The following is a 24,409-nucleotide window of genomic DNA, read 5'->3' as shown; positions in this document are numbered from 1 at the left end:
ACAGGTCAGTTATCTTCATTGGTGGCGCAGTGGCCACAGCCCCTCCCCTCCTCCCGTCTCTCCTCTTACTAGCGGAGGCGGCGGCAGCACAGGGGCGAGGGAGAGACTCCTTCTCCACTGCGCTGCTGAGAAGAACATCGGCAGCGGGGCAGAGAACTATCATCTCCTGTGCCCGCAGCTGTATTCAACGGCAGAGCCGCAAATGGCGACAAGACTAAAAAGTCTTGTCGCCATTTGTAAATTCTAAGTCGCATTGGCGACCATTTTGGTCGCCATCTGGAGCCCTGGGACCTGCCTCTTGCTTTTGCTTCTCCTTCTGCTAGCCAAATGTATTCTGCCGGCTCTGCTCCGCTTTTCAGAGAGGATAAGCATTGTAAGCATAGTCAGCAGTTGCAGGCCAGCACAGGCTTGGAGGAGAGATCCGCTGTTCACTCCTCTAGGCGTGCAACTACCGACGATGACAGTCGGGTGGGAGCACATGTTGCGAGAGGTCAGGGACGTGCGCAAGAGACAGGTGAGGGTGACACGAGTGACGACCAAACAGATGTAGATGATGTAACCGATCACACATGGGAGCCAAATGATTAGTGTGCAGTCATCATCAGGTGGTGAGGGTAGCAGCGTGGCCGTGAGACAGCAGGGTGGAAGCAGTGGGGTACACCATCTGCTACTCGGGAGACTACCTATGAGGAACACACTAGCAGTACATGGGTTCATAAAAGCAGCGGCAGGTAGGCTTCACCCAGTTGAGGAGGGAAAATGCCATACCTGGCATTGTCGGAATTTTTACCAAATCGCTGGGGGATGTTAGCGTGGCGGTATGCAGGATATGTGGGCAGAAGGTGAGGCTCGGCCATGGTGCTAATGTTGACATGACGGCCCTTCATCAACACTTGGAGCGTCACCATAAAGTGGCGTGGGAAAACTGCCACTCATTTAGGCCTCTTGCATACGACCGTATGCCCTCTGTGACATACGGTCCGTGAGCGGGCCATATGTCCCGGAGCGGCATTGATCGTGCGCACGGGAGCAAACAGCATCATAGATTACAATGATGCTGTGCACGTCGGGCCGCCCCTGGTGCTATTGTCCTGCACTCATATGATTTTATCAACCGCTGCATCTTCCACCCGTCCGCGCCCCCTCTGCAGCAGTCAGGCTTCGACAATGTCAGCAGAAGGAAGCTGTCGTTCCTTCCCATCGACTTCAATGTCGTCTATTGCTTCTGATGCTTCTTCTACTCCTTGTCACTTGTTTCTACAGCAATCATCGAGGCGATTGCAAAAAGACAATAGTAGCGTGTACTCATCCAACGACGCAGAAGCTGAACGTGCACTTGGCTAACTTGCTGCTGCAAAAGTCCCCCCCTTTCCATGTAGTTGACTGCACATTTCAGAGAACTTATGGCTTGTGCCCAGGTGGAAAGTCCCAAGCTGACATTATTTTTCCAAAAAAGCTGTACTAGCCCTGCACACGTACGTTGAGCAGAAGGTGGGCCAGTCCTTGGGCCTCTTGGTGTCTGGTAGAGTTCATGCCAGTGCTGACGTGTGGAGTTGTAACTATGATCAAGGATTATATATGTCGTTCAAAGCCCACTGGGTAAATGTGGTTCCTGACCAGATTTCTGTGCCAATGTACTCCTCTGCCTCCTCATTCTCTACCTTGTTCCCACCCTCCCCTCTAGGCACAGTTTACAGTGGTCCTGCAGCATATCACCTATGCAAAGCTAGGCGTTGTCACACGGTTGTGCACCTGGTCAGCCTTGGTGAACAGAGCCACACTGGGAGAGGAGAAGAAATCGAACACTGGCTGTCTTCTTGCCAACTGGATATAGGAACCATGGTTACTGATAACGGGAAGAACATTTTGTCTGTGCTGCGTCAGGGAGGGCTGACCCATGCACACTACGTGGCGCACATCTTATTTCTCGTCATCACCCTCAAGTCTTCCACTGATCTCCAAGAGCTGTTAAAAATGTCCAGGAAACTGTGCTTGCACTTCAACCATTCTTACCTTGGAAAACACGTGCCCCTTGGGCTGTAAAGGCAAAATTCACTTTCCCAACATCTGATATGCGACGTTTCCACCTGTTGGAACTCCACGCTCCATATGTTAGACCACCTGTACGAGGAAGATGGTCAATGATTTCTTAATGCTACAGACTGATAGATCCACGTGTGTAATTTCCAGATTAGCCTGTGGCAGCTCATGCGTGACATGTGCCGTTTGCTCAGGCCCTTTGAGGAGGCTACTTTATTTGTCAGTTGGAAAAAGTATGGGATAAATGATGTCATTCCACTCCTTCGCGTCCTCGAAGGGATGCTGACAAATCTGATTGGTGAGGAGACAGAAGATGTGGCACCTCCATTTCACAGCCATCTGAGCCCTGGGGAGGAAGAAAACATAAACGCTCAGAAATTATATTCACAACTAGTTGGTTTATAAGCGAAAGAAGAGGAGCTGGAGGGTATTGACGAAGACGATGCAGATTACCCTGGCAGACCGTGGCAGTATGCAGATGGGGAGTCAGGAACGTCCACTGATTCCCTTGCACAAATGGCCAGATGCATGCTGTCATGTTTGTGTAGTGACAGCCGCATTATCAGGATTTGGCAGGGGGGTGGCTACTGCCTATCTTCATTGTTAGACCCTGCACTGCCATGACAACTTCAGTCTGGAGTCTCTGATGAGCAGTTTTCTTCAGCCGCCTACTGAAGAAACCACCCAGCAGCAGGACATGCAGCAGAACCTCAACCAGTAGGTGGTGGCATACTTGGACTGCACCCTGTCGCCCATGATCCAAGATTCCCTGGACTATTGGGAATGCAAACTTAAAGAGGACCTTTCATCTGGCAAAACATTGTGAACTAAGTGTCATGATCTGTACAGCGGCGCCCAGGGATCTCACTGCACTTACTATTATCCCTGGGCGCCGGTCCGTTCTCCCACTATGCCCTCCGGTATGTTCGGTCACTTGGTTATAGTAGGAGGCGACTGCCCTTGTTCTCCTGGGCGTCTCCTTGTCCTAGGCTGTAGCGCTGGCCAATCGCAGCACAGAGCTTACAGCCTGGCAGAAAAAAACCTCCCAGGCTGTGAGCTCTGCGCTGCGATTGGCCAGCACTACAGCCTGGGAGAAGAAGATGCCCAGGAGAACAAGGGAAGTCTCCTCCTACTATAACTAAGTCTCCGCCTACTATAACCAAGTGACCGAACATACCGGAGGGCATAGCAGGAGAACGGAGCGGCTCCCAGGGATAATAGTAAGTGCAGTGAGTTCCCTGGGCGCCGCTGTACAGATCATGATACTTAGTTCACAATGTTTTGCCACATGAAAGATCCTCTTTAAGTGTGGCCCCAACTGGTCGATTTTGCCATGAGCATGCTTTCCTACCCAGCCAGTAGTGTGGCATCAGAGCGGGTGTTCAGTGCGGTGGGGGGGGGGCATAGTTACCCCTTAGAGAACTCGCCTTTCCTTCCAAAATGTTGAGAGACCATCCTTCATAAAGATGAATCAGGCATGGATCAACCTGGATTTCCAGATGCCGGTGCCTGATGCAGAATTTTGCCACTAATGATCATACTGTAGTGTGCTGCCACACCGCAACATTCAGCAAAATGAGTAATTCTGCCCATATGCTGCTGCCACCCACCTGCTGCCTCTGCCATTCCTATAATGGGGCTTATTTGCCTACTGATATGTATATGTTAAATTTTTAAAAAGGATATGCATGCCACTGGGCCTTGCTATCATACTGCTGTTTTGGGGTTCTGCTACTACTGTGATCTGCCACCATCTTGTGATGTATTCCACTGCTGTTGTCCCCCTCCCCCTCACTTTGTCATGGGGAGTGGGGCAGAAAAATTAGAAAAATGATCCTGTATTTTGAGCATCCCTAAGGCCTTTTTCACATGGTCAGTATTTCATCAGTATGTATAAGCCAAAAGGAGGAGTGGGTTCAAGTCATAGATGAGATGCATATATTTCCATTACATTTTATCTCTGTTTTGGACCCACTGCTGTTTTTGGCTTACAAATACTGATGCAAAATACTGACTGTGTGAAAGAGGCTGTTAAAGTCCTGCATGTAAACACAGCCTTACTGCCACTGCTGCCCCCCCCCTTCCCTTCCCCATTCTGTCATGGGGTCTCTATTGTCCGTGTTACTGCCACTGCTGTTGGCCCCCATCCTTACTGTTTTATGGGGCTACTAGTGTCACTGTTACTGCTGCTGTTGCCAACACTCCCCACTCTGTCACGGGGCCACTATTGTCACTACTCTGTGCCGTGTACCAAGATTCAACTAGTGGCCCCATGACAGTTAAGTCCATGGCGATAAATTAGTCCTGAGAGTAACAGTGACCTGTAATACTGATGCACAGTAAATCTACAGCTAACAGAAGGGATTAAAAAGCATGTGTTTGGACTGCCACACAAACCAACATGCATTAAAAGAACATTTTGTTCTCCACTAATTTATTGACGCTGCCTCCATTTCTGTATTTTGTTCCACTAAGGAGCCATTAGGACACAGTTCCTGCAGGGGTTCACACGTTTTTTTTGCCTTTCTGAAGGGTGCTGTATGCTTTTCTTTTTGTTTAACAGAAGGGGTTAGCTATGAATCTTGGTGCACTCTACAGTGATGTAGACAGCGATAAATTACACCTGTAATACTGACAGCACAGTACCTACAGAACGGATTAACTATGAATGTGGGTACACTAGAACGTAATGCACATGGTGATACACTCTCCCTGCAGTTTAACTCCCAATCCTTCACACTGAGATTGGGCCATCAAGTAAGGTGAATATGATTAGGCAGTGTGGCCTGGGTATACCTGATTTATTGCGATTCATGACGAAATCAAAATTTTCAAAACTTTTCTCTTCTCTAGTTATAACCAACTCCCTTTTAATATCGTCAGTTAAGAGGCCTTTTAGAAATGGTTGTCTTAGTGTTTGATATCCCTGTCTTACAAGATGCTCTTTTATGAGCTGCTGTCTGTTGGTCTAGTGAGGACTGGTGTAAACCGTTTTTTTTTCTTTTTATTGTAGGTCAGTGATGGCAGCAGTAGTCTTACATCTTTCAATTTTCCGCCTGGTTCTTTAGCAGCTGAGTCACTTGAGAATACCTCCAAAAAGAATGAAAGTAAGATTTACAGTTAATGTTCTTAAATGTTAGGAATCCTTCTATATCTATCAATCTTCACCGACTTCAAGTTCTTGTTCGTGGAAGCTTATGTCTACGGGTTGTCCACTTGCGTCAACGTTCTAATTCTATGTGGCCAGTTTTTAAGATGTCTGTACACAAGTTGATGAATGTGGACAATTTTAATCATAGCAAATGTTTTTTGGGTGGAATTTAATGACTGGTGATGGAAAGTGACATACTCTTTTATAAAAGTGGATTGTCATGTGTGTATTATTAGTACAAGTTCTGCTCTGGTAATATATTTAGATTGTTATGGTGTTATTTTATTTCTTGGCAGTGAGACATTGTTTAGTGTTGTAAATTATGTTTAATATAGAAGATCTGTAATCAAGAAGATATTTAGGTTAAATTGACTTTACCCAAGCATCGTAACCTTGTCACACGCGATAAAGTGTTTAGTGCTAATTGTTTAAAACAACAAAAACTGAAAAATGAGCTGACCTTTTCTTCCAGCTTAAGTGGCTGGCAGTGCTTGTGGTGTGCAATTCTTCTTACGCAATTTTCTACTTAGAGGTCACCTTGTCTTCCCAACTTTTAGCAGCCTGGCTCTGTTCCATATGCAGTATATCCATAGTTCTTTTCACGTCAACTTTGCGTTTTGTTTTCCTCTGCAGCTCCTGACATCCAAGGACTACGGACAGTTGAAATCATAAAGGTATCTTTATGTAGAAGATGCAATATCTGTGGAACATAACTATACACACAGTATCTCTATATATATATATATCTATAATCTATCTAGGCAATGTTCCTAAAAGATAAGCATTGTATCGGCATAGTTATAGGGGTGCAGAAGAAGCAGTGGTCCTTGAGAGGGCCCAGTGGTGTGTCTGCCACATTAGATGACACAGTGTTTTTTATATATATATATATATGGCACATAGTTAGTGGGGTACTCAGTTCCAGATTTTGCTTTGGAGCCTCAAGCTCTACCTCTTAAAGGTAGGGTCACTAATGGCGTTTTTATGGCCCAATTTGTGGCCATAATAAGTGAGATTGAATGTTTTTTATAGTCTACAAGTTCTTGTATAAAGGGCCTTTATGGAGACTTCATAAATGACAAATGATTGCTACTGCAATTGTTCGTCCTCCATGTAGGTTTAATTACAGTTTTTCACCGTTTAATGTTCAGATAAGGCCTGTATTAGACCAGCAGATAAGGCTGATGATTGTCGGGAAGGAAGCGTTCCTTCCCGGCAATTGCCTGCTTGTCAGTGGAGGAGACCGCTTCTGTTACATGCAACGATCTCTTCCAGAGTATGGGGAGGAGTGATCGCTGATGCCATCGCTCATCTCCATACAGAATCATTATTTGCCAGCAGAGTGTGATTAAACAGCATGATCTGCCACTAGGAAGCAATTTTTCTTTTTATTTTTTTTAGCCTTCTTAAAAATTGCGATGGCCCGATGAACAAGCATTCATTCAAAAGATTCTTAAAGGTGCTATTAAGGCTATTTTATGTAATACTGCCACCTAAGGCTACTTTCACACTAGCGGCAGGACGGATCCGACAGGCTGTTCACCCTGTCGGATCCGTCCTGCCGCTATTTCGCTGGACCGCCGCTCTGTCCCCATTGGCTATATTAGGGAGGGGGGGGCGCAGCACAGCGAAAGGCCGCTGGACTCAAAGTACTGCATGTCCGACCTTTTAGTCCGGCGGCCTCTCACCGCGAACTGCCGTGCTGCGCCGGAGCTCCGCCCCTGTCCCTATTATAGTCAATGGGGACGGAGCGGCGGCACGGTGAAATAGCGGCAGGACGGATCAGACAGGGTGAACAGCCTGTCGGATCCGTCCTGCCGCTAATGTGAAAGTACCCTAAGCTGAACGTATTTTGTTTTCTTGGTATTAGGTTTAGTAGGACACAGGTCACCAAGGTTATCCATACTAAGACTGTTATTTTTTCAGGGCCCTTCAGATTCGCTGGGTATCAGCATTGCTGGTGGAGTTGGCAGCCCTCTAGGAGATGTACCAATTTTTATAGCCATGATGCATGCAAATGGAGTTGTGGCCCAAACACAAAAACTAAGGGTATGTATAAATTCAACAACTCAATTGTCATTCAGTGACTTCTTAGCTGTTATCTATGTAATGATCAGTTATGTATTCCGTACATATGCCTGAGATGTGTGTCAAGAATACACAGCAATAGTTTTTGATGTTTTGTGCTGTTACTGGTGCGATTTAGAATATTGTGTAAGTATTAGTGGGTTAAACACTGTCTACATAGCAGCCATTCATATCACTCCTTTTAGTATCTCATGTTGGCACAGCAATAAGAAATCTGTAGTTAGAAGCAGAGCATTGTTATGTGCTAATAGTAAAATTCAAGGCCTGTTGGCTTCTGTGCGCCAAGTATTCGGCTCCAGGTGTTTAAGGGCTCTTTCACACTTGCGTTGTTGTGTTCCGGCATAGAGTTCCGTCGTCGGGGCTCTATGCCGGAATAATCCTGATCAGTTTTATCCTAATGCATTCTGAATGGAGAGAAATCCGTTCAGGATGCATCAGGATGCCTTCAGTTCCGGAACGGAACGTTTTTTGGCCGGAGAAAATACCGCAGCATGCTGCGCTTTTTGCTCCGGCCAAAAATCCTGAACACTTGCCGCAAGGCCGGATCCGGAATTAATGCCCATTGAAAGGCATTAATCCGGATCCGGCCTTAAGCTAAACGTCGTTTCGGCGCATTAGCGGATCTGACGTTTTAGCTTTTTCTGAATGGTTACCATGGCTGCCGGGACGCTAAAGTTTTGGCAGCCATGGTAAAGTGTAGTGGGGAGCTGGGGAGCAGTATACTTGCCGTCCGTGCGGCTCCCGGGGCGCCTCAGAGTGATGTCAGGGCGCCCCACGCGCATGGATGACGTGATCGCATGGGGCGCTCTGACGTCATTCTAGAACGCCCCCGGGAGCCGCACGGACGGTAAGTATACTGCTCCCCCCTCCCACTACTACTATGGCAACCAGGACTTTAATAGCGTCCTGGCTGCCATAGTAACACTGAACGCATTTTGAAGACGGATCCGTTTTTCACCAGCGGGCACCTCCGGCAAATGGAGTACACGACGGATCCGGACAACGCAAGTGTGAAAGAGGCCTAACACAGGATAAAAACTAGGAAGGAAAAATAGGTTTACACTATATATTAGTAAATGATTTGGCAATTTAGAGACTAAAGCTGCTAGAACAAATGCAGACTTTATTTTACTTTATTTAATCAGTTGTTTTACTGCGGTTTTGGCGGTACCACCAACTTTGATCTTACGTTTATCGAGCTTTAAAAGGATATCACACAAGCAGCAGATTAAACATGAGGAGCATTGCCATGTGTCTGCATGTGAGCTGGCTTACTGAGGCATCTCCTCTACTGACCGGACATTGATAAGTGACAGATCTTAATGCATGTAAGACATTTTCCATAGTGTTTAAAAAGCTCTTTAAAGAGAACCTGTCACCACGAATTGAAATGCAATGCAATCTCTTGGTAGCATCTTATAGGACAGGAGTTGCTGAGCAGATTAATATATACACCCAGATGTCGGATTGGTGCAAAACTCAGCATGCAGTTATGTCTCTGGCAAATTAGTAAATTATTACAGGTGTGGTCTGATTAGACACTGGGTCTTGCCACAAGAGGGCTTAAATAAGCTCTCAGAGGCTACTTTTGGGTAGTGTACATCTTGGTGAGAGATCGTTGACTGCTAGACAAGTCTCTATGAAGCACTTGAAGACATTTTGCCCAATCAACGGACTTCGAGAGGGAGTGCCTCATTTGCCTTAAAGAAGCAGAATGGTCCTTTTGACAAATTGCCCTCTGTCTAGGCCATTCTGACCTAGCTGTTAGGAGGTGTTGGTATCAGTGGTTATGAGAAGGGACACATACACAGTGAACAGACTCCAAACAGACCACCAGTAGAGAGGATCGTTTGATCCGCTGACAAGCACATGGAGCTCAGTTTCGTTGTCCACCATCCAGACAATGGTGGCACCTTCATTACACACCCCTATCTCTGCTCAGACCATTTCCAGGGCTTAGCAGAAGAAAACTTGGTATCGAGGCACTAATTACATGTCCTGCTATTTACAGCCAGCCACCGTCAACTTTGTTTGCAGTGGTGTCGGGAACAAGAAACCTGGACTGCTATAGACTAGAACAGTATCCTCTTTGGCAACGAATCCAGGTTCTGTTTGGCATCCAACAGCAGTTGGGTTTGAATATAGAAGCCTCTTAGTGAGCGCTTCAATCCTGCCTTGGAGTGACACACTGCCCTAACTGCTAGTGTGATGATCTGGAGAGCCATCACATACAACAGTTGGTCACCCCTAGTAGAGATACAAGGATACTTTAAGACCTGCAGCCCGGTGTTCCATCCGGCAGTTCCACCAGACAGTGTCTGGAATAAGCCGGACAAAAATCGCTACGTGTCTAATTCTCAGCATAGTTGCCAGGTAGAGGCCGGATCTCTGCCGGACCCCATTATGGTTAATGTGGTCCAGCAGGAAGGCGGTAGTGTCCGGCAGTGCCAGATCCAGAGAACCCCAACAGGCTGTTCTCTACAGGAACAGATTGCTGGAGATCTCTGTTACAGATGTGAAACTAGCCTAGCAGCTCAGCAATGTGTGAGGACAACCTAGCACATGTGCTGCCTATCATGGCGATGCTTCCAGCTAGCATCTTTTCAGCAGGATAATGCTCGCCCACACAAAGCAAGGGTTTTCCAGAAATTTCTCCACCAGATTCTAACGCTAGCCTGCCAGGTTTATTGTCAATTGAGCATTAATGGGACCTGCTGGGACTCAAGCTTCAGCAGTCTATGGCCTCATGCACACGACCGTTGTGAGTTTTGCGGTCGGCAAATTGCGGATCCGCAAAACACAGATGGCGTCCGTTCCGCAATTTGTGGAACGGCACGGACAGCCATTGATATAACTGCCTGACAAGAATAGGACAGTTTTTTTGTTTTTTTTTTGCGGACCACGGAACGGAGCAACGGATGCGGACAGCACACCCCATTGAAGTGAATGGGTCCACATCCATCGGATGCGGACCAAAACAACAGTCGTGTGCATGAGGCCTAGGAGTGTGCAGGATCTACAGACCCAGCTGCTGTTTGCAAATGTGCGGCAGGATATCATATGGAAACTGTATGCATCCATGCCCAACCATATCTCATTTTGTACCTAGGCTAGAGGTGGCCCATCAGGGTACTAGAGCCTCCTTTCAGTTCTACAGTTTTCACTCTAATATTGTAAACACTTACATATATCCCATTACATTCACACATATAAAGTTTCATTCCAGTCCAACAACTTCTTCTTTGGACCTTATTTATTTTTGTCAATGAGTGTAGGTTTGTGGGAAAAGAACTCAGCAAAGACTTAAAGAGGACCTGACATGTCTGTTTAATAGCTCCATGCATTCCCCATGTAATAACAATTCTGGAACATCTATTTTTATGGCTGTATGTTGTGCCATTCCTCTATTATTTCTACCAGAAGTTATGAATGAATTGCTAGCAGTCTGCAGTAAGGGTACAGAGGGGAGGTAACAAGTTGGGGGTGTGTACCTGCACAGTCTCACTCTATCCAATCAGTGCTGCCATTTTCAGACTGTGCAGGTACCACCCCTCTGTACCCTTACTGAAGGCTAATAGCAATTCAGTCATAACTTCAAGTAGAAATAATAAAGGAATGGTATACAATAGAGCCATAAGAATAGATGTTCCAGAATTATTATGACATGGGTTATGCGTGAAGCTATTAAAACAGGCCCGTCAGGAGTGGGGGAAAGGTCCTCTTTAAAAGGGTTTTCCGAGACTTTAAGGCTACTATTCTTTCGAGCGCAGCTAAAATTAAGGAGCATCGCAGCAAAAAGTCATTTTTGTTCATTTTGAATAAAATAAAAAGGCACTCGAGAAATGAGGTGCGGCCAGTTTACTAAGCGGTGCAGGCCTCTTGATTCTGGCGTAAATGATAGTAAATGTGATAGCCCCACCCTTTCCTATAAGCGCTGCCCTCTTGAAAGAAATTCAGTTTGGGTAAACTTTTGTAATCCAGGCTGCGCTTTGTAGACCTAATGTAAAGAGCAGATTCTACTTCTTGTCGCTGTACGTGTATGGGCATCCTAAGATCTAATAACTAAGACCCTTTTTTTCTAATGGACATCTGGAGGATGTAGTTAAGAATTTTACTCTGGGCCACATTCCTGCAAACTATGGTGGTCTGTGAACCATAACGTTTATGGAGGCCTGACACGACCCTGAACATGAAATACCTTGCAACTTCCATCTGAAAGACTTATTAAAGAATAACTATGGCAAGCAATGTAATCATTTTTTTATACTGAAGTTTACCTTTAGGTGGTCTTATCAACACAGTTTTTTTGGCAAGGTTTTAGCAAAAACGATTAAGCAAACTGTGGTTTGACCACCAGGTGGCAGTATAAACTCAGATTTTAGCAGCACTTTGTTGACCTCATTCTTTGTCCCATTTTTACTATGGCTTTGCAAAGATAAAACACTGAATTGTTTCCGGTTTTCTTTGAAGTCTTGACTTTTACAAGCGTGGGGAGGATCCTCCAACCAAAGCATCGCTAATCTTGTGTTTTTCTTTATATGTGTAGTTTCAGAATTCTGACACCTGTTTAAGAATGGTATGAGTAATCTTCAGAGAGCAACACATTGGAAGGAGATCTATCAGGAATAGTTAAACTGAGCTTAATTTCATACTTGACGTGTGTGTGTAAACTAATACCGATTAGACAATAATTGGGAGACACTGACAGTATTCTTATGGTTGGGAGTATGCGGTATATTATATGCAGTATGTCATATGTAGCATCCGTTCCGCTATTTTGATTAGAATGTGGACACACATATGGTCGTCTGAATGAGCCCTAATGGGTATGGCCACCTCAACCGCTCTCCCAGGTCACACTAATGCCGAAAGGCGTCATCTCGTGAGACCCGAGATTTGCTGTGAACGCGCGTTCACAGCGACGCGCAGCTTAGAAGTTGATCTACAGACTGCCAGCAGCGATCATTCGCTGTCAGGCTGTAGATGCGATTTTTTTTTTTTTAACCCCAGAAAGGTATATCAGACGCTGTTTTGTTAAAAGCATCTGATATACCTGCTACCTGGTCCTCTGGTGGTCCCTTTTGCTTGGATTGACCACCAGAGGACACAGGCAGCTCTGTAAGTAGCACCAATCACTACACTACACCCCCCCCCCTTTCACTTATTAACCCCTGATCACCCCATATAGACTCCCTGATCACCTGTAAGGCTCCATTCAGACGTCCGTATGTGTTTTGCGGATCCGCAAAACACGGACACCGGCAATGTGCTTTCCGCATTTTGCGGATCCGCACATTGCCAAAACTATATAGAAAATGCCTTTTCTTGTCCGCAATTGCGGACAAGAATAGGACATGATCTATAGGCTCTACAAAAAACACAGTGTTCGCCCGATCAGGCCTGATCTTGTGCGCACACTTGCATTCAGTCCGCCCCACCGCAGTGACAGAATATATATTTTTTCTGATCACTGCAAAAACACCGTAAAATCGCTGCGGCGCTATAAAGATCACTTTTGAGGGGCATGGCGAGTCCATAGAAGATTTTTTTTTTTTTGCACAAGTTAGCGGAAATTTTTTATTTATTTTTTGTTTGTTGTTTTTTCTTACAAAGTCTCATATTCCACTAACTTGTGACAAAAAATAAAATCTTACATGAACTCACCATACCAAATGCGTAAAAATGCCCTGTGAAATCCTAAAGGTACTCATTGGAATTTGGGCCCCTTTGCGCATCTTGGCTGCAAAAAAGTGTCACACATGTGGTATCGCCGTACTCAGAAGAAGTAGGGCAATGTGTTTTGGGGTGTATTTTTACATATACCCATGCTGGGTGAGAGAAATATCTCTGTAAATTGACAACTTTGTATAAAAAAATTGAAAAACTTGTCATTTACAGAGATATTTCTCACACACCGTATGTTTTTCTTTTTTTTTTGCCAGAAGTTAGCAGAAATGGAAACTTTATTATTTTATATTTTTCCTCAGAAAGTGTCATTTTTCGCTAACTTGTGAAAAAAAATTAAATCATACATGAACTCACCATGCCCCTCCGCGAATACTTTGGGGTGTCTTCTTTCTAAAATGGGGTCATTTGTGGGGTGTTTCTACTGTCTGGCTATTGTAGAACCTCAGGAAACATGACAGGTGCTCAGAAAGTCAGAGCTGCTTCAAAATGCGGAAATTCACATTTTTGTACCATAGTTTGTAAACGCTATAACTTTTGCGCAAACCAATAAATATACACTTATTGGATTTTTTTTTATCAAAGACATGTAGCACAATAAATTCTGACACAAACTTGTATAGAAATGTAATTATATTTGAACAATTTAACCAGAGAAAGTTAAAAATAGACATTTTCTTGAGGAAATTGCAGCCTATTTTGATTAATATCGGAAAAACGAAAAATCTTAGCAGCAATCAAATACCACCAAATGAAAGCTCTATTAGTGAGAAGAAAAGGAGGTAAAATTAATTTGGGTGCCAAGTTGCATGACCGAGCAATAAACCGTTAAAGTTGTTTAGTGCCGATTTGTAAAAAAGGGCCTGGTCACTAGGGGGGTATAAACCTGTGGTCCTTAAGTGGTTAATATACTACCAGCATATTGAGCAGCACTGTACGCAGATTGTCATCACTCACACTGGACAGTCCACTCACTGCCTGCCCAAAATTCTGGGCTGATTTTTTTTTTTTTCCCACTGGAAATGCTATTAGTGAATCCACATTGCAAATCTGCAACACATTCTCCATGTCTGAACACATGCAGGACAGAGGGGTGGATCAGATATAGACATCCACTTTTGTGATATTTGAGAAATTCCTTCAAGCTATACCTGCTGAACAGTGCATATGGCTGGCTCATTCCACCACATCACCCTAACCCTTGTTAGAGCATGTTCAAAAACCTTTGTTGCAGATTTTTGGTGAGGGTACCGCTTATTTAGACATAGTTGAAAGTCTGCACTAGTCCTGTTTCCTCCACACTCGTAGACGTAGTGAGGAGCAGCAGCATGCATGCTCAACCAACACTCCATTCAGACTCCTTCTTGCCGCAGTCATGCAGCTGGGAGTGGAGGAAAGGGGACCATGGTCATCAGTGGAGGTCCCTGTGGTCAGAGCCCACCCATCTAAGGTTACTTTTATGTCTGTGGCATGTATTCCGGCAGAGAGCAGCCTGCCTGAATTCTCCGCCTCCGGCACTGCCTGATGCAGCCTGAATGCCCGCCGGCGACATTAGCTGTAATGGATGGCCGATTCCGGGCATTCTCTGCTGGATCGCAGTGCCACAGATGTTGAAGTAGCCTAACCTTTGTGATTTATGTTTTTGGTGGAATACCCTTGGTTTCTTTGTAAGCTATTATTGTTAATGAAATGCCATACAAAAAGTTACCACTGGGAAAACAGAGGGTGACATGCAGTCCTCTCACTATATTTGCCCAGCACTGTGTGAATGAAGTCTCTAGTAATACTCAAGTATATTTTGTTACTATGGTGACCTGAGACGGTGAGCGGCACTCTCTTTGTCCCTTCTTTGTAACCTTTTATTTCTTTTCTTACACAAAGGTTGGTGACAGGATTGTTAGTATTTGTGGGACATCGACTGAAGGAATTACTCACTCTCAGGCTGTCAGCCTCCTGAAGAATGCCATGGGCACAATCGAGCTGCAGGTAACACTGTTAAGTATTGTTTGATGCCAGCCATGCAGCTCAGGTTAATCTATTGTCAACATAAACCCTGCTTCCTCATGTATTAACAATGGCGCCACATAAGCCTTTACTTTTTAAATATTAGACTAAGACTAAAAAGATTTCAGAAACTTGCTCCACAGTCTTAAAGAATAACTAAACTTTTCTAAAACTTTCTTTTAAAATGTTATAAATAGCCTAAAAATGATTTTTGTAATATACTTTATTAATCAATTATACTATTTTCCTACTCAAATAGGCACCCAGAGTCCTGGGGGCTATCGCGTCTGAAAATCATTATTCTAGTGCAGCGCTGACATGTCAGTGCTATTCTGGAGTACGTATTTCACTGGGGGCCACAGAACGCTGCACAGGTCGGAGCACAGATCGCTTCTCCTGCCTGTGCGCGCCCCTCAAGTTTGGCTAAATTGTGGCACAGCACCTCGTACAGATACCCTGTACAGGTGTGCTATGCCAGGATTTCGCAGAGCGGGTTCCTGGCTGAGCACTCCCCGGACTGCTTAGAGCTCGCTATAGCACATTTATTACTCTTTTACCGATGTGATATGGAGAGCCTTGAGCTGGTTTAAAAAAAACCTGCACACTAGGCACATCAGTAAGGCCGTTTTACTTGATCCAATATTTGAGCCTACCAACGCTTGTTCCCGATCTTTGGCTTGTCTTTTGGCTAATTGCAATATGTTTTAATGTCTAAAAATCATCTTCTGCATCTTCCTCCCTCATTACACAAATACACATTACCAATCAAGTTTATACAGCTTGGAGTTGGAAAATATGCATAACTTGGAGGGCACCATCTCTCCCTGGGGAGGGAGCGCCTTAATTGGCGTGAGGAGACTTACAGGCCATTCATGCTGGCTTATTTAATATCCGAGTCATGTCTCAAGGCCTATTTAAAGGATTGAACATTGACTTACAGGATATCTGCATTACATCTGGTGGTATTAGAGGCAGAGCTTGTTAAGAGCTCATTTGCATCAATTTCTTTCCAATTACAGTCGTGTTCAAAATAATGGCAGTGTGTTTTAAAAAAGTGAATAAAGCTCAAAATCCTTCTAATAGCTTTGCTTTCCTTTGAATCACTGAACTAATATTTAGTTGTATAACCACTGTTTCTGAGAACTGCTGTACATCTGTGTTGCATGGAGTCAACCAACTTCTGGCCCCTGTGAACAGGTATTCCAGCCCACAATGATTGGACTACATTCCACAGTTCTTCTCTATTTCTTGGTTTTGCCTCAGAAACTGCATTTTTGATGTCACCCCACAAGTTTTCTATTGGATTAAGATCCGGGGATTGGGCTGACCACTCCATAATGTCAATCTTATTGGTCTGGAACCAAGATGTTGCACGTTTACTGGTGTGTTTGGGGTCGTTGTCTTGTTGGAACACCCATTTCAAGGGCATTTCCTCTTCAGCATAAGGCAGCATGACCTCTTCAAGTATTCTGATGTATTCAAACTGAAGTGATCCATGATAAATAGGCCCAACACCGTAGTATGAGAAACATCCCCATATCATGATGCTTGTGCCACCATGCTTTATTGTCACTGTGTACTTCGGCTTGAATTCAGTGTTTAGGGGTCATCTGACAAACTGTCTCTGGCCACTAGACCCAAAAAGAACAATCTTATTTTTATCAGTCCACAAAATGTCTCTTTAGGCCAGTCAATGTGCTCTTTGGCAAATTGTAACCTCTTCAGCACGTCTTTTTTTCAACAGTGGGACTTTGCGGGGGCTTCGTGTAGATAGCTTGGCTTCACATAGGTGTCTTCTAATTGTAACAGTACTCACAGGTAACTTTAGACCTTCTTTGATCTTCCTGGAGCTGATTGTTGGCTGAGTCCTTGCCATTTTCGAATGGTAGTTTTTTTGCTTTCTTCCACGTCTTTCAGGTTTTGGTTGCCATTTTAAAGCATTTGCGATCATTTTAGCTGAGCGGCCTATCATTTTCTGCACTTCTTTATATGTTTTCCCCTCTCCAATCAAGGTACGCTGTTCTTCTAAACAATGTCTGGAATGACCCATTTTCATCAGAATTTCAGAGATAAATGCACTGTAATCAGCATGTACAACATTTGCCTTCCTTCCTTAAATAAGGGCAATAATTGCCACCTGTTTTTCAAAGAATGAATGACCTAACTAATTGAACTCCACACTGCTATTATTTTGAACATACCCCCTTCAATAAGTGATTGAATTACAGAGAATCAGCAGCATGCATGTCATTGGGTCTGTTGGGTTTCTATTACTCTACTACACCTGCTAGTAAATTATTTGCCATGTAAAAATATCATTTCTACCAAAAACAGGTTAGTGATGTCTGACTGCTATTATTCTGAACACAATTGTATATGGTCAAAAAATACTTACTTGCCTAATAATTGTGCACACAGTATAAATGGTGGCACAACAACTTTTAAGTCCAAGAAGCATAGTGCTATTTTATTGCTGTCAAAATGAAACTTATCAGAGCATTTTATAACTTATAAGAACATGATAACACAATGGGGATAAAGCATGACAAATAAATGTAAGCCAAAGCCATGAAACCAAAGTAAACTTGTCATGACGTGAAAAGTAAAGTGCTGCTTATAGAAAATGTGATAATGCACTTGTGCATTAATCATTGAAGGTTTCATTCCATTCATTAAATTCAAATTAAATGGGAAGTAAGGAAAATGTAAACCCTAGAAAACAGAATGTTTGTTTATTTCACCTCTCAGGTTGTGGCCGGGGGAGATGTGAGCGTGGTCACTGGTCAGCAACAGGAACATGTGGGCACGGCAGTTAGCTTTTCTGGACTTGCTTCAAGCAGCATATTGCAAGATGATTTGGGGTAGGTATTATCTGACACAGGACACTCATATTCTACTTCCATACTCTAGCATTTGTTAAAATCTATCATCTTAGGCTACTTTCACACTAGCGTTTTTTGCGGATCCGTCATGGATCGGAAAAAACGCTTCTATTACAATAATACAACCGCATGCATCTATTATGTATGGATCCGGTTGTATTATGTCTTCCATGACGGATGGATTACATGTAATGTCTTTAAAATACGTAAACTCTTCTTGACATATACTCAAAAGGAGGCCAGTACCATCATGCAGTGTCTTCTTAACCCCTCAGTAGAATAGTTATGCAATAACATACATTGAATTTATTGACCTGACATTTTATTTTAATGTTCAAGTTGTATGCGAGGTGACCTCCTTACATACCTTACGGTCTATGTGGTTCAGATTATTTATGATTTTTTTTCCATTGCTACATAAATCCATACAGCCAGATCATAAAGTTTACATCTGGACCATTGTAGAGGCGAGGTTTAGATGTAGCTGTTCCAGCAATTGAACCTGTTAGGATTTACATATGAAAACCTAATTGCAACTTTATTTGTTTCGGTTTCCTCCGATACTGAAATAAAAAAAATCTAAGTTAGGCTACCTGTGCATTGTGTGGATTACGCATAATTTTTCTACATGGATTTTTGTGTAGGAAATCTGCAACGTGATACAGAACCAGCAAAGTTAAAGGGGTTGTCCGAGTTTAGAGCTGATCTCGACATCTCCTCTTTTTCACCCAGGCAGCCCATCTGAGTGGAGCATCGGAGCATTTCATGCTCTGATGCTCTCCCTGTCTCTGTGCTGAATCGTGCAGGGAAAGGACTTTTTCATTAGATCCAGTGACATACCGGGTCTCTGCTTGGTGAAGGCTTCCGCCTAGCAGTGGGCCTGGTGACATCACCGGCACTGATGGGCGGGCGTTTGCTAAAGTCCTCCTATTAGTGTTGGTGACATCACCAGCAACACTGCTAGGTGAAAGCCTCCGCCTAGCAGTGAAAAATGTTAACAAAAAATCCCTTGACCTGCGTGATACAGCTGAACCAGTTAAAATGTGCTAGAGTTTTTAGAGTACAGGTTATCTCAATGAGACATTACACAAATAAGGAACTATAAGCAAGTTCTCAAGTATTCAACCTCTTTAGTGTACATTTTAGCAGATGTAGAACTAAAAACTGCAATGTACATACATAGTATTCTTGCACAGGGTATACATGATGTGTTGAACCTAACCATCCTAATTCTAATGTGTACATTCCTATTAGGCCTCCTCAGTACAAGACAATCATTCTTGAGAGAGGACCAGACGGACTGGGCTTCAGTATTGTCGGGGGTCATGGGAGTCCACATGGTGACCTCCCCATTTATGTGAAGACTGTTTTTAGCAAGGTAAACAGAAAAGCATCCTGAATACTGTGTACATTAGTGTCACAGCCTCCATATTTTTCTTGTGTAAAAACCTAGTACCTGAGCCACTGGGGGAGATTTATCAAAGTAGAACTGGCCCCTGTATATATTGTAATTAAATAGTAGTCTGCACGATCTGAATCTGAAAATCAAAAGGGGAAATGGGGTGAAAATTGGAGGTGGATAGAAGTAGGGTGACTATATCTGACCATTTACCTTTCTTCATATAATTTGCCACAGTTTTTTTTCTGTATTACTCTGACATGTTTGCCATCCCTTATTGCAGGGGGCAGCCTCTGAAGACGGTCGCCTGAACAGAGGGGACCAGATCATTGCTGTGAATGGACAGAGCTTGGAAGGTGTGACTCATGAGGAAGCAGTTGCTATCCTGAAGAGGACGAAAGGAACGGTTACGCTTACTGTGCTGTCCTGAGCTCTCTACCGTCACCTTCCAGGGCCCATTTGTGTCCCCTCAGCACTTTCCCCTGTGAAAGTACATAAAGTTGTAGGACCCTTACTATAGGTCAGCCGTGTGTCTGGGAGAATGTTTACCTAGCTGCTGTCATTTAACACCCCGATTTACATTGCAGAGACAAATGAGTACGTTACAGCGTATTCAGCTGAAGGACTCCTGGAGGCCAAGTTCTAATAGCTCTTTCTTTAACCACAAAGGAAGTTTTTTAATAGCGTAGATCTACTATGCTTAGAACAAATGTGTGAAGAGCATGGAACTTGGCAACAGAACAGGTCAAGAGAATGGCTTTCTCTCCAAAAACAAACAAGCTGTAGATTACGTCTATTTTTATAGTTGCTGTGTTTAACTGTGCTTTCATGTCTTTTGTACCACTGACTTGCTGCTATATGGCCTGTGAACAAATGAATGTTTTGCGTTTTAGTGTCTGAGTGTACACTGGAAAAATGAAGGTTTATTTTACCATAATTTTATTATAAAATCTATATTTTCTGTTGGCCAAAATAGGTTGCATTTAGATTTAAGGATTCCAACTTCTCCTATACAAGCTTGGTATTGTGGTTTGATCTCCTAGTTGCCCATACCATAATAGTAAAGTCAGCGGGACTGGCAAACTAGCTTATGAGCATAAGAGTGTGCAGGCTATTCCCTGATGTGGGGGCGGGGTGGGAGGACTTCAGGCATGGAAAATTTGAATGCCCTATCCTTTTGTTCTCAAGTGGGATACATTGCCACCAGAGCCATCTCTAGCTGTGGCTTGCTTTCCCTTTTTGTTATTGGGTGAGGGTCGGGGAGATTAGTCCATTGACCGTGCATGGGCACCTTAAGTAATGACCCCTTCTTAATGTATTATGTTTTGGGTGTTTCATTATCCAATGTAGTGTCTCTAAATTTTATTGCTAATGGAGAACCCCATAACATGTTTCTACTCCTGTTGAATCCCTACTACTAGTCCAACCTCAAAGAAACTGGTATAGAGGTGAGGTAGGCATTCTGTATTCCAACTGAGATTTCCTGCCCCCATGCCAAGCTTCTTTAAACAGACTCAAGTCTTTACCATCTCCACTGTGATAGCTCTTGTTTTTGTATGTTCTAAAGAACCCTGACTTGGGAAACCACTGTCTACAATAGGTTACAGTAGGGAATGTGTCACCAACTTTTTTATGCTAGTTAAAACCAACTTACAGCCTTTTTTTTCTCATGTGTTTTTAATTTCTGAGTACAAACTTTTTTATTCTATTTTCTGAACATTATTATGGAGGTTGCCATTTTGACTAAGCAGTTCTTAACAGCATTTAGAAAGCATTTAAAGAATTGCTTTACCGCAGCCCCATGGTCCATAGACACAATGGTCAGGAGGGGACCTCATTGACTTCTATAGGAGAGTTTTCTAGGCATAGTCTGTGACCTGTGCAGGGATCATTGTACAAGGAAAGAATAGATAATCCTCGGCAATCACCTGTTGTGTATGGTGGATCATGTGTTATCTGTACACAGAGTTGATATATGCCATTCTAAACCTGCCTGTAATGATAAGCAGATAACTGCACTGTTATCTGTACAGACTAAGGAGGTGCACCTATTATTAGGTCTAATGGCCAGAGCGAAAACTGTAGGATTTTATGGTTTTTATTGACATCTAGATATTGACATGAAAAATTTAAAATAACATCACCAAAAATTCTTAAAAAATACGTTAAACATAAAAACGTGATTTAAATGATAGGTCTTTTTCTGATGACACATTCCCTTTAACTGTGAGTCAAGGTTTTAACGACATCGAAAACAGGTCAGATACTATATATATGTGTATATTATATAGAGGTGTGTGTGTGTATATATATATATATATATATATATATATATATATATATATATATATGCATGGCCTCAACAGTCATAATGTGAAGGAAATTTTTAAAGTTGTGGAAAGTGTCTTTCAGCAAAAAAAAGCTTTTCAGTATTAAAAATAAAAGTCAGTTTAAGACGACAGAAGAATCTCAGCACCTACACCCAATGTAGTTATGTGGCAGACAAGACGTGGAGCTGTTCCGCCTGGCAATGTCAGATCACTATATCATTTGTTAACATAGTCAGATTTCTCTGGGGAACAATCACTCTCTTTGTACTGTACATTAGGGAATGTCAAAGATTTATACATATCTTCTCGGTTACGCCTGACACTAACCTTCTTTCCCTGAATGCCTCAGGCTGTGGGCTTTTCAGCAACAAGTTTTCTTTTTCTATAAGTTTCTGTAATATCCGACACACTAGCTTTTGTGCCTGTGTGTGCTTTATAGATTTATTGCTAGAGCGTTAAACAATCTGTATCTGATGGCAAAAAGTCCCCACTAACAGTATTAAAACATAGCACATGCTTTAGTAAACTATTGGGAAAAAGTGAAACACAAATATTTTACTGATTGTCTACCTTTTTTAACATGGTGCCTTTTTTTAGATCCAGGATTCTGAGAAAAGTTCCTCCTCTGCATAGTTATCGAATTCCCTCTCCAAGTTTTCTGCATAGTTATAGACCTCATAAAATGTAGCTCTTAAATCGAACCTGTCACCATGAAAATGCAGCTTGCAGGAGGAGCTGAGCAGATTGAAATATAGCTTGTTGGTAGACAATTCTGGAAAACTTGTAATTTATTCCCCTGAATCTTTTCTTCTGGGCTTTAAGAGTCACTGTACTTTTACACAACTTCATTTCATAGAGAATGGAGTAACTACCAAACTTCTAAATCACTTCATTTATAAATATGCCTGCATTCACTTTAAAGTTGTAAAGTCATGGCCACCTAATTTGCAGCCTACTGTCTGTTGTCAGGCAAGATGCTTCCCCAGTCACGAAGACTCAGAAGACAGCATTTGAGACTTCTACATAGCTTTTGAAGATTATAGGAGCCTTCTGTGTGTATGTAAGTGTGATTTCCCCCTATGAGCTTCGGAGCTGAAAACATACATAGTGTGAAGTAAGGGAAAGGACGTCACAGCAGTAGAGTGCTGGCAGATTTCACAGACTGGATACGCACCTCTGCTTCTGAATAAATGGATCTAGCTGTGCAACTGAAACAGAGAATAATAGGGCTGAAAAAAACTTTAGGGAAGCCCAAGAAAGACCTGTTCACAGTTATGATTGTACAAAGAAGCACAACCATTATGCAAACTTAAAAAAAAAAATTCAGTCCAGTAACTGACACACCAGGAATTCTACCAATCACTGAGAAAGAACTGCCCACATCACTACTAAGCTCAAAATAAGAGAAGTTTCAAATTAATAAATTACATTATTTTGTTGAATCTTTTCCCACAAAACTGTATATCAATCAGGCTTATGCCCTCCTGCTTGATAACTTGCTGCTTGCGGAATTGCATTGCATTTTAGAGCTTAAAATTATTGTATTTGGTGATGAACATTCACTTAAAAAAAAAAAAATTCCACCATCCGTCCCGTCCCCCCTTTCTTTATACCCCAAAGCAGGATACAGATGTATCTGTAAAGGACTTTTCATATACTGCAGTTTATCTTTGCTCATACAGGCTGAAGGAGCCAAAGTGAATGATCCCTTTTTGTTTACTTAAAGGGGGTTTGCCATCACATACAATGAGGGCATATCGCTAGGATATGCCCCCATTGCCTGATACAACGAGAACGCAGCAGGGAAATTAATGGAGGGCGCACTGCGCATGTGCAGCCGCCCTCCATTCATTTCAATGGGGCCGCCGAAAGTAGCCGAGCGCTGGCTCGGCTATTTCCATCTGCCCCATAGAAATGAATGGGAGCAGAGGCCACGCGTGCGCTCCCATTCACTTGTATGGGAGCATCGTTTGGTGGTGGACGGACCCCGGGAAACCCAGGGTCCTCCAGCCACAGCTCTCGCCGCTCCGTTCTCCTTGTAGGTGCGGGTCCCACCTCTCACCTATCAGACAATGGAGGCATATCTTAGTGATATGCCCCCATTGTATGTGATGGGAATACCCCTTTAAGGTCTACATGACGTGGGTGCTAGGCTACACCTTGATGCAGATTAAGTAGTAGATCTGGTTTGAATACTTCTGAGATGTTTACAGCTTGAGGAAACATGGTAGTTTTCTGGATTTGATCAATTATGTTGAGGCTAGTTTCACATTAGTGCTTAACATCTACCGGATGTATGGATCTGGCACTGCCGGGAGCTGCCTGAAGGCCCACCAGCCCCAATAACTATAATAGAGACCGGTGGTGGAACATGCCAAGATTTGGCCTGACTAAAACCGCAATTTCTCAGGTTGTGGCCGGATCTCCACGAGTCCCCATTATGGTTATTGGCCTTCAGGCAATTTCTGGCAGTGCCGGATCTTGATATCTCCGACAGGCTGCTTCCTTCCGGACAAGCCTGCAGGAGATGTTAGGCTAGTTTCACACACACACACACGCTTAGGGTGTGCTTAAGAGTATTATTTCTTTCTTCTTATACTGTCTGCAAAAGTGGGATTATCCTAATGAAGAACGGCCATCCAGCACTACAGTAAACATAAAAATGTATTGTCACTTATTTAAAAACATCAGGGGCAGCACCAGTAGACACATTTCAAACAAAGATAGACTTGTTCTTAGTTATAGCTCATGTAAATTTTTAAGTAAATCATTAGTCTTGTATTGATTACTGTAAGGTCTGATGGTTTTTTATCTCTTAACTTAGATTTGC

The 24,409-nt window shown here is 43.2% G+C and overlaps 1 protein-coding gene across 8 annotated transcripts in view; it reads left to right on the top strand.

Moving 5' to 3' along the window:
* MPDZ (multiple PDZ domain crumbs cell polarity complex component) overlaps window positions 1–20,259 on the top strand; it is a 175,900-nt gene extending 155,641 nt beyond the window's left edge. For all 8 annotated transcript variants that reach the window (XM_040417156.1, XM_040417155.1, XM_040417153.1 and 5 more), the window contains 7 exons: window positions 5,054–5,147; window positions 5,825–5,865; window positions 7,118–7,240; window positions 14,846–14,950; window positions 17,717–17,829; window positions 19,105–19,228; window positions 19,533–20,259. In XM_040417156.1, coding sequence (XP_040273090.1) covers window positions 5,054–5,147; window positions 5,825–5,865; window positions 7,118–7,240; window positions 14,846–14,950; window positions 17,717–17,829; window positions 19,105–19,228; window positions 19,533–19,679 — 747 coding nt within the window. In that variant the 3' untranslated portion in view covers window positions 19,680–20,259. The remainder of the gene's footprint in view (window positions 1–5,053; window positions 5,148–5,824; window positions 5,866–7,117; window positions 7,241–14,845; window positions 14,951–17,716; window positions 17,830–19,104; window positions 19,229–19,532) is intronic.
* The last annotated feature ends 4,150 nt before the right edge of the window (window positions 20,260–24,409 follow it).

The sequence above is a fragment of the Bufo bufo genome, chromosome 2 (assembly GCF_905171765.1).
Source record: "Bufo bufo chromosome 2, aBufBuf1.1, whole genome shotgun sequence".
In the NCBI taxonomy this organism is placed as follows: domain Eukaryota; kingdom Metazoa; phylum Chordata; class Amphibia; order Anura; family Bufonidae; genus Bufo; species Bufo bufo.
Note: the sequence above shows the minus strand (reverse complement) of the source record. Positions and strands in the feature narration are given on the sequence as shown.